Source organism: Poecilia latipinna, unplaced genomic scaffold (assembly GCF_001443285.1).
Source record: "Poecilia latipinna isolate Pla-1442-1.1 unplaced genomic scaffold, P_latipinna-1.0 Scaffold142, whole genome shotgun sequence".
NCBI lineage: Eukaryota > Metazoa > Chordata > Actinopteri > Cyprinodontiformes > Poeciliidae > Poecilia > Poecilia latipinna.
The window spans coordinates 181956-191994 of NW_015112758.1; the positions used below are offsets into that span (position 1 = coordinate 181956).

The 10039-nt window shown below is 43.3% G+C and overlaps 2 protein-coding genes across 2 annotated transcripts in view; both read left to right on the forward strand.

The window, feature by feature from the left end:
- The first annotated feature begins 258 nt into the window (after positions 1–258).
- bcs1l (BC1 (ubiquinol-cytochrome c reductase) synthesis-like) lies at positions 259–3865 on the forward strand. Its single transcript, XM_015029055.1, has 7 exons — positions 259–940; positions 1552–1691; positions 2239–2433; positions 2516–2579; positions 2651–2823; positions 2895–3012; positions 3510–3865. Exons 1-7 carry the CDS (start codon positions 621–623, stop codon positions 3760–3762), a joined length of 1263 nt encoding a protein of 420 aa, XP_014884541.1. The 5' UTR covers positions 259–620; the 3' UTR covers positions 3763–3865.
- A 1357-nt stretch (positions 3866–5222) lies between these two features.
- Positions 5223–10039, forward strand: part of LOC106945401 (sterol 26-hydroxylase, mitochondrial-like) — a 10255-nt gene continuing 5438 nt past the window's right edge. The window contains exons 1-8 of the mRNA XM_015029054.1: positions 5223–5792; positions 6075–6256; positions 8085–8284; positions 8368–8565; positions 9189–9352; positions 9499–9665; positions 9738–9819; positions 9965–10039. Of these exons, the coding sequence (XP_014884540.1) occupies positions 5592–5792; positions 6075–6256; positions 8085–8284; positions 8368–8565; positions 9189–9352; positions 9499–9665; positions 9738–9819; positions 9965–10039 (1269 nt within the window). The 5' untranslated portion in view covers positions 5223–5591. The remainder of the gene's footprint in view (positions 5793–6074; positions 6257–8084; positions 8285–8367; positions 8566–9188; positions 9353–9498; positions 9666–9737; positions 9820–9964) is intronic.

Genomic DNA, 10039 nt, shown 5'->3' on the forward strand with positions numbered 1-10039 from the left:
GGTCTTAGATTTCATCACAAAACAGGCTAAGATTACATACTACGTATTTGATTATTACATAAATGTAGATTAATTTGCAATCTGATAGGTTCAGTTCTAACTTCCTCCTGACATGAACAAGGCACTTAACTAATAGTTCCCTACAGATAAATATATCAGTGTATTAATAAGCTAATGTTTGTGGGTATGACTGGGTGAAAGTCCAGGAACCAGGTTCAGTCCAGGTTTAACTTGTGTAAAAATTTTATTTAAAGTGGAGTAAAAACCCAAAATAAGAAGTGAAATTTGTCTTTGTTATTTTCACAAATGGAATAAAAGTTTGACAAATAACAAGGAATCGTTAAATAATCCAGGTGTTGTACTAGAACTGAAGATAATCCCGATTACATACAAAGTTGTAATCATTTAATGGAGCATCAAATCGGAAGCTAACTTCAGTGCCGATTATCTGAACACCGGAACATACAATGATGGGTATTGGTGGATAGACGGAATGTTTTTCCGGTAGCACAGGAAGTGTAGTAAAGGTCGCTGCATCACATGGATCCTACGGGCAGCCGTGGATTTTACATTCATTGAGTTAAAACTCTGGTTCTAGGAGGGGACGCGGGACCAGCATCATGCCGCTATCGGACTTCCTGGACGGCCTGAAGGACAACCCGTACTTCGGTGCTGGGTTCGGACTGGTCGGGGTCGGGACAGCGCTGGCCGTGGCCAGAAAGGGAGCCCAGGTGGGCATGGTGTTTTTCCGAAGGAACTACATGATCACCCTGGAGGTTCCCAGCAGGGACAAGAGCTACCACTGGCTGCTGAGCTGGATCACCAAGCACGCCACTCACACGCAGCACCTCAGCGTGGAAACTTCCTACATGGCACACGAGAGCGGACGGGTCCACACGCAGTTCGACTTCCACCCGAGTCCAGGGAACCACATCATCTGGTGAGGAAAACCTCCAGCTCCGTTCAGTTAAACTTTGTTGCGCATCTAAACTGGATTTTACGGCTGCATGCTGCCTTCAAGTACACCTCGTTAATTTAATGATCGTATCAGTTTAGAGACTTCGCAGCTATCTTGTTCATATAATGCTGATGTGTACTAATTGTAGTAGAATCTACCAATTTCAAATAGCTATTTAAGTATATTATCTACAATATGTTATTTATTATAGTATATTTTATATACAAAGTGTCCTCGAATGGAAGCGCGACCGTAAGAACAACTATAGAAGCGCAACGATTTTAAAAGGTATGTTTCTGAATTGTTGATTGTGTGACTGCAGTGTTTTAATATGCGGTCACACGATATTTATTGACAACATTTGTGTAGTTAAATCATTTTGACCTTGTTTTGTATAACCTCTTTCTTTTTAGCAAGAAACATTCCTTATGGTCCAGAGACAACGGATGAAAAATAGGGTTTTGGCTAATTCTGGCCCATTTACAAAAATGTTAATGACTGTGCAAATAAATTAATACATTTCAAATAAACACACACCCATATCAGTATTTGATATAAAGATGTCAGCTGGATGTGATCCACCTGGTGTCCAGGTACGGCAGGAAGTGGATCCGGGTGGAGCGGACCAGGGAGAAGCAGATGCTGAATCTGCAGACCGGGACTCCGTGGGAGTCCATCACCTTCACCGCTCTGGGCAGAGACCGGCAGATCTTCTTCAACATCCTGCAGGAAGGTACACAGGAAAACTCTCAGCCTTTAATTAGGCCTGCTGAAAACGATTATTTTAGTAATCTACCAATTATTCTGACGATTAATTGAATAAAAATTCAATTAATCGATCATACGTCACTTTCAGAAAAAAAAAACTAAAAACATAAAGAAAAAATTCAAGAGAAATCATATTGTATATACAGCATTAAAGTTCAAATGTTTTGACTTAAACACTTATTTTCATTTCATAAAACATAATGTATAAAACAAATTTAGCTCATTCTTCCTCCGTATAAGTTAGGAATGGTTTTAAAGAAGCAACATTTGTGTATGTGACATTTGGCCAACAGAATGTTATTTGTCGTAGTCGATGTTTTGGTCATTAATAAAAACACCAAATTTACCCTCTTATATTCGGTAAATGAACTCAGATGGACTGGTGAAGATCCAGTCAAAAGGATCCAAACCTGCGTCTCATGAAGTAATTATTCGGATAAATTTAGTTTAACTTTTATTTTGGAGGCGACAGTCAGAGCTGAATGTGTTGGTGTTGTGATGGTGTCGTGCAGCGCGGGAGCTGGCGCTGAAGCAGGAGGAGGGACGCACCGTCATGTACACGGCCATGGGCGGTGAGTGGAGGCCCTTCGGGTTTCCACGGCGACGCCGGCCCCTCAGCTCCGTGGTGCTGGAGGCCGGCGTGGCCGAGCGCTTGGTGGACGACGTGAAGGATTTCATCGGAAACCCGCGCTGGTACACGGACAGAGGTGAAGGACCGGTTCTGGTGTCGGGCGGTGCCGACCCGTCCAGGTCGGGTTCCAGGTTCTGATCCCGTCTGTGTGTGTTCAGGGATTCCCTACAGGAGAGGGTACCTGCTGTTCGGGCCCCCAGGATGCGGGAAGAGCAGCTTCATGTGAGTCGTCCTGCCGCGGCGTGTCGGTGTGAACGCTCCCGCGGTTCTGACCCGGTCCGGTTCTGTTGCAGCACGGCGCTGGCCGGCGAGTTGGGCTACAGCATCTGCCTGATGAGCCTGAGCGACCGGACGCTGTCAGACGACCGGCTCAACCACCTGCTGAGCGTGGCGCCGCAGCAGAGCATCATCCTGCTGGAGGACGTGGACGCCGCCTTCGTCAGCCGGGAGCTGCTGCCCAACGAGAGTGAGAGCCGAGCAGAACCGGCCGACCCGACCAGAACCGGAACGCTGACCGGTTCTCCTCCTCTCTTCCAGACCCGCTGGCCTACCAGGGAATGGGCCGCCTGACCTTCAGCGGCCTGCTGAACTCGCTGGACGGAGTGGCTTCGTCTGAGGCCAGAATCGTCTTCATGACCACCAACTTCATCGACAGGTGCAATATTGATTATTGATCAACGATTATTGATTAAAAACAGTCTTGATTCAAAGGAAATATTTCCCATTGCTCAATGATAAAAAATCTCTCTTAAAAAGTCTCGTTGACCTTTGACCCACAGTTAAAATTTCCACTTTTTGCCCCTGAGGTCCAAAACAATGCGTCTCATAATTTGTGAATAAAATTTTTATTTTTTTCCATTTTCACCACAAAAACTGCTTCAGACCTCAACATAAAATTACAGTAAAATCTTTTTTCTGTTTTATATATATTTTTCTTTTTTCATGAGAAAACTTTTTCTAAAGAATTAGCTGCAAAGGAGATAATATGCAATGATTTTATTACATATCTGATTGATTTTATGCATTTATTTTTTTAAATACTTTTTAACCTTAATTATTTAATATAAAGGATGCTACTTGTAGCTTAACATTTCATTATTTTCCAATGTGTGGCATTTAATTTAAATAAATGCCACACTCTTGCTCTCCCAGGTTGGACCCGGCGCTGATCCGGCCCGGCCGGGTCGACCTGAAGCAGTACATCGGTCACTGCACCGCCTGGCAGCTGGCCCAGATGTTCCGACGGTTCTACCCGGACCAGCCGCCGTCGGAAGGAGATCGCTTCGCTAAGCTAGCGTTAGCTGTGCATACGGAGATCAGCGCCGCTCAGGTCCAAGGACACTTCCTGCTGCACAAAATGGATCCAGCAGGATCCATAGACAATGTGGCCCAAATACGAGGATGATGGATCGGAACCGGACTCGGACCGAACAGAATAAAGACTTTATTTAACAGGAAGCCTCTAGTTTATTAAGAACAACAATAAACCAAAGTTGGTTAGATATACAGTTTGTTTTATGTGATATTTCTTTGTAAAAAACTGCCTGTTTCCTGACCCGAAGTTCCTAAATATTGGAGTAAAAAAGGTATTTTTTGGTTATCTGGGAATGTTTTATTCCACCTGCAGTTGTCTCGTAAAATATTTTGAAAAAAAGTTACATATTTTAAGATGTTTTGCTGCAGATTCTGTGCTGAAATCTTTCTTTATATGCAAACAATGTGAATCAAAATGAAAAACAGCCAGTTACTTGAACGTTCACTGGCTTAAAAACATAATGAGATTGAACCACTTTGTAATTTAAACTTTCTTCAGGAGATCGTTGTTCTTATTTCAACAGTCAGTTGAATGTGCAGTGGCAGCTGCTCCCAGATATAACAATGAAATGCATAGAAATTGTACTACATGAGCCAGTTTTCTCTACCTAAATGTAATCTGTATTATTTCCACATTTCCACCAACTAGCTCTTCAGCAGTGAAATTAGCGCTATAGAGGTGAAGCTGTGAAGCTAAATATCCTAAATAAATGTCTTGTTACTGGGGACATTTGGCCAATCAGCATCGCTGACCTTAATGTTCGCTCCGCCATAAACGCAGGAAAGTCTTTGGTTACCATGGTGATAAATTGATAATGACAGCAGGTAGATAAGGAGAAGTTCAGATTGAATTCTCCATCTTGAATCGGAACAAAGGATTTTCAAGATGGCCGCTAAACTACAGGTTCTGTTTTCTGCGTGTTATTAGTTTCAGCTTCCATGTTGCCGTTTACTCTGTTGGATCTGCAGCTACACCGACATGCTAACACCGTTAGCCTAACGGTTAGCTCACTTCCTCGTATCTTCTTCTGAAAATACGAGGAATACTCGTACTTCATAGCTTAAGTACTAGGGATAAAATGGCTTGTTTTTAGAAAATCTGCATTTTTAAAAGTGTACAGCTTTTGAACATGCAGAACCAGTTCCTTTCTAAGAGCCGGAATCCCAATAAAGGAAAATGATCATAGCAGGACCAGTTTAGCTCTGTTGTTGAAATACTGTCCAGAAACAGCCAACATTTCATTTTCAGGATCAGAGCCTCTGAATAAAAAAATAATTACTTTTTCTCAAAAGATTTTAGTCAAAAAAAAAAAAAAGGTAAGAATTTCTGTTTTAAAAAAGTCAGTTTTTTTTCTCATTAGTCCTAACCGTCCACCGTATTTCCATAAGCTTTGCTCAGCTCATTTTGAAGTCTGATTAAAAAGTCAGACTTATTAGAAGTAATAATTTTGAAATGCAAGTCCGAATTCTGTAAAAAAAAAAAAAAAAAAAAATTCTCAGGAAAAAAAAAATTCATTCTGTGAAAAAAGTTCCAATTTTTAGAAAAAAAAAACATTAAAGAGAGCATTCTGTGAATTTTTTTTCTCATTGGCCCTAATCCACAAGCTTTGCTCAGTTTATTCTGAATTATGATAATGTCAGAAAAAAATCAGAATTTTATGAAAAAAAAATCAGAATTCTGAGATTAAAATGATAATTTGAAAAAATAAAAATCACTTTTTTTCTCATTGGTCTTAATGCTCTTCCATATCTCCTTAATCTTTGCTGTATCATGACGCCCCCTGCAGGTCTGGAGCTGCAGGTTGCAGCCCTCTGCCAGAGCTCTGGTTCTCCCTGACAGGTCGGTTCTGGTTCAGCCGTGAACTGTGGACTCAAGCGAGCGGCTCGGCTCCTCCCAATGCGTGTTCACATTGAGCAGAAATGGCTGCCTGGTTGTTACGGAGCGCTACCTGTGGGATCTGCAGCCTGCGGCTGAAGCTCAGCGGCGGTGCGCTGCGGTGGAGCTCCTCTGCCCTGCAGGAGAAGCTGCGGTCGGTGCAGGACCTGCCACAGATCAGCACCCTGGAGATGCTGTACCGGGTTCTGGTCCAGGGCTACTTCTCCTCTCTGCACGCGCTGCAGGTCAGTCAGAACAGAGATCTGGGTTAAATGTCCAGCTGTCAGTTACAACCCATCATGTTTTATAATTAATTTCTATTTTATGGTGTAACTGACCAACCTGCACCTTATTTATTTAGGTCTGGGTGTGTTAAACAGAAAACGTGACCTTTGATCTCACAGATAAGAGCTGAACTTCAGGAAAACATGGCTGCAAATGTATATTGCTTTATTAATAGCATCAGAGCAGCTCTGCTTTGTTATTGCGTGTTAATGCTGCATGTAACCATGTTGTTCTGTCTGAAGATCTATGAGAAGCAGCTGTATGGACCCATTTATAAAAACGGACGCAACGGGGTGTCAGTGAGCAGCGCTGAGCTGCTGGAGGAGCTGGTCCGGAAGGACGACAAGTTTCCCACCAGAGGAGACATGGCTATGTGGACGGAGTACCGCGAGATGAGAGACCTGGGCTACGGACCCCTCACAGAGTAAACACCGTTCACTTCCTGTTCCTTTACCCGGTGGAACGCTGCAGACAGGGTGGTCTGTCATCAGTCAGCTTCTAACATTAGTCTGGTTGATCATGAGACCAATCTTGGCAGAAGTGGTGGAGTTCATCTGAACTTGATGGTTTCCAGTCAGAAACAAAACAGATTGTTTGTTGGAGAACCAAATTGTAACCACACAGCTGTTGATTAAGGGTACAGTCACACCTGATAGTCCAGTTTCAGGTTCGATTGGGGACTGAAGTTTGAACATCTGAACCGTTTGAGCAACCTGTTCCCCTCCTCGCCTCTGGGGGCGCTGTACCAAGAACCACTAAACCAAAAACCTCTGAAGAAGACAATGAGAGCAACTTTCTTTTTCTAGAAATGTAAACAAAAATGGAGTGCCATCAAATTTTAGTGGTTGGAGGATTTCTCTTTTGTCGTAAAGGACCACAACTCATTTTCCTACTAACGCTACGCTAGCACGTTTGTCTTGGTTGTATTTGCCCAGAATGCCCTGCATTGTAGTACACTTCCTGTTTTTGGTCCGCTTGGTATTTACATATGCATTCACCAAAGAATAAAGCCTGCTGTAGAGATTGGAGCTTCATACACGGTGACCAGGGAATGGGCCTTAAGACACAGCCCTGAGGTACCTCAGATATAAGTGGAAATGTTGTAGGTCCCAGGTGGAGGGACAGGCGGGCAGATCCAAATAACCTGTTTTAACAGGAGAAACGAGTGAGCCACAGGAGATGGTGTTGCTGCGCTGGTAGCTCTCATCCGAATTTATTCCAGGTTATAATAATAAAGTCATTGTACAACTTTGAAAAATTATTGTGACAATACATTCACACTTCTACTAGAACTTCTATAGCACATCAGCTGATTACTATATCAGGAATTGTAAATTAATGCACATTACAGACAGCTATATAAAACACATGCATTCTTTAAGTACCATCTGAGGAAATCCTCTGAGCAGCTAACCGAGAGCTTATAAACTAACTACAATGACAAAACAAAATAACACAAACCAAGTACACCGGGGACCAAAGTCACACGGGAGCAGCTGAACCAATTCAGGAAACACTGCGAACCCACTGATGTCCGGCGCAGCGTGGATCACGGGCCTCCCAAAGCCAACACGCGCGTGCCTCATGCCGACATTCAGACTCACCCCACCACATTTATCCCGGCATTAAATGTCCCAAACATACCTGAATAACGTTAACAATCATGTCTATTACATATCAGCTTTCCGCTTAAACCCGAACCAACCTGTTTTAACAGGAGAAACGAGTGAGCCACAGGAGACGGTGTTGCTGCGCTGGTAGCTCTCATCCGAATGGAGGGGAGCTTCCTCGACACAGAAATGTTGCACCGTCAGTCTCGTAATGTCCCCCTTCTGCCATCTAGCGGCACATTTGTGTTACTGCGTGACATTACTCCAAAAATTTCAAAACGGGGTCAAATCCTAAACTAAAATCACAATTAAACCAAACAAATATGACCACACTTTGTGGGGGTCACAGAAACAGGTCACTATCGAGGAAAAACTGAGATTTAAAAACGATCAACTTGAAAAATACATATGAGTAATGCCGAAATAGAGGCAATAGAGGTCTAAACTATTACATAATGCAGGCTCATAGAATATAAATAGCCTACTGGTAAGGCAAAGGAACTGTTCAACAAAATGATTGAACCTAAAAAGTCTAAGTGAACCTGATCGATTGATCCAGAGAGGCCAGCTTCAAACCAATCATTTTCCTAAAAGCTCATGAAACTTTTCTGATGGAATCTGATCAGCTGTTTGTGCTGCCAGGGAAGGGGAGCGCTGGTACAAGCTGAGGGCGGTTCTCAACAAGCGGATGCTTCATCCCAGGGATTCAGCTCAGTACGACGGGGTGATCAACGTCGTGGTGACGGACTTCATCGAACGGATAAAACATCTGCGTCGCTGCAGTCCAACAGGCGACCTGGTTCCTGACATCGCCAACAAATTATACCTGTTTTCACTGGAAGGTGTGTGCCATCAGTGTCCATAAGTAACGAGTCTCTGAGAACAGATTTTATTTGCTTTCGATTATTTAAGTTTTCCCTCTTAGGTGTTTCCTCCGTACTGTTTGAGACGAGGCTCGGCTGTCTGAAAGAGGAGATTCCTGCCGGTACCCAGGAGTTCATCACCTCCGTCAATCAGATGTTTTCCTACTCCATTCCTGTGGCGATCTTCCCAAAGTGGACCCGCAGCCTGTTCCCTTACTGGCGGCGCTACATCGCCAGCTGGGACGGCATCTTCAGCTTTGGTGAGCTGCTGAAGCTTTAGAAGCGAGCCAGTGGCCTAAACCAACATCGTCCAACCAACTGGTGATAAATTTGCACTGAAATATGATAGATGCAAAAAGCTAAGTAGCTAGCAAGAGTACATTAGCAGCTAGTTAGCTTCAGCCACAACCGCCTCCAATCACAGATCCCAATGAAGATTTCTGTGCCTGACAGAAAAGGCCCGAAAGGTTAACTGGCATTTTTTTTATGAATTTGAGACATTTTAAGATTTATTAACTTTTGGTTTTCTTTCAGGTTGGTGCTACCTCATCCACTGTAACCGACTTACTGCTTTCAGCTTCACTGTTCCACCTGCTGCTAATTGTTCCACTTACCTCCATGTCTCTACTCTCACTGAAGACCACAATGTCATCTGCAAACATCATAACCCGTAGTCTCCTGTGATAGCACTGCTTTTGTGTCTTTGATATAATCCCATCTCTAACTATATCGCATTTACCAAAAATGCTAGAAGCTCTGTGATCTAATGGAAGATATTGCGTCTTGTTTGAAGAAGTTTGCTAAGCTGAGCGGGTGTTGGAGACAACTGCAGCAAAATTAAACTGTGGGGTCGTCTCTATTTTATCAACTTCTGTTATTTAAGGTAAAACTTTGATCGACAAGAAGATGGAGGACATTCAGCAGCGAGTGGACAACGACCAGAATGTGGAGGATGAATATCTGACGTACCTCCTGTCAAACTCTCAGCTGAGCATCAAAGATATCTACGCCAGCGTGACGGAGCTGCTGTTAGCCGGAGTGGACACGGTACTTGACTCATTCCTACGATAATAAAACCCAAACCCATTTGTATTGCAGGGTTTGGGATTCTGACTCTAACTAGATTCACAATCCAGTTAGATTCTGGTTTATCTGCACAGTGATTTAATTGTGTCTTTGTTTCTGTTTGAAAGACATCCAACACCCTGACCTGGACTTTGTACCAGCTGTCCAGGAACCCAGAAATCCAGGACAGACTTTATGAGGAGGTTTCCTCTCTGGTACCGGCGGACCGGGTCCCCAGCGCCGCAGAGGTCACTGCGATGCCGTTTTTACGAGCCGTGATCAAGGAAACTCTGAGGTCAGACAGCATGGACAGGCTTTGGTGTTAACTACCTGCAGCCTGTTTATAATCTTAACTTATTTTTTACAGGATGTACCCTGTTATTCCCATAAATTCAAGGATCATAAAAGAAAAGCCTGTTGCTGTTGGTGGATATCAGTTTCCAGAAAATGTGGGTCTGGTTTTTGCTTTGTAATCCAATAAAGTACATTTTCTCCAGATTTAGTTTTTGTTCACTGGAAGATTAGATCTAATTTATAGTTGAGATCAGAAGAATAGAAAACAGGATTGTAATATTTCCTCTGTTGTTTTGCCAGACTTGTTTCACGTTCTGCCACTACGCCATCAGTCATGATGAGAACACCTTCCCAGAACCGTACCGGTTCAAGCCG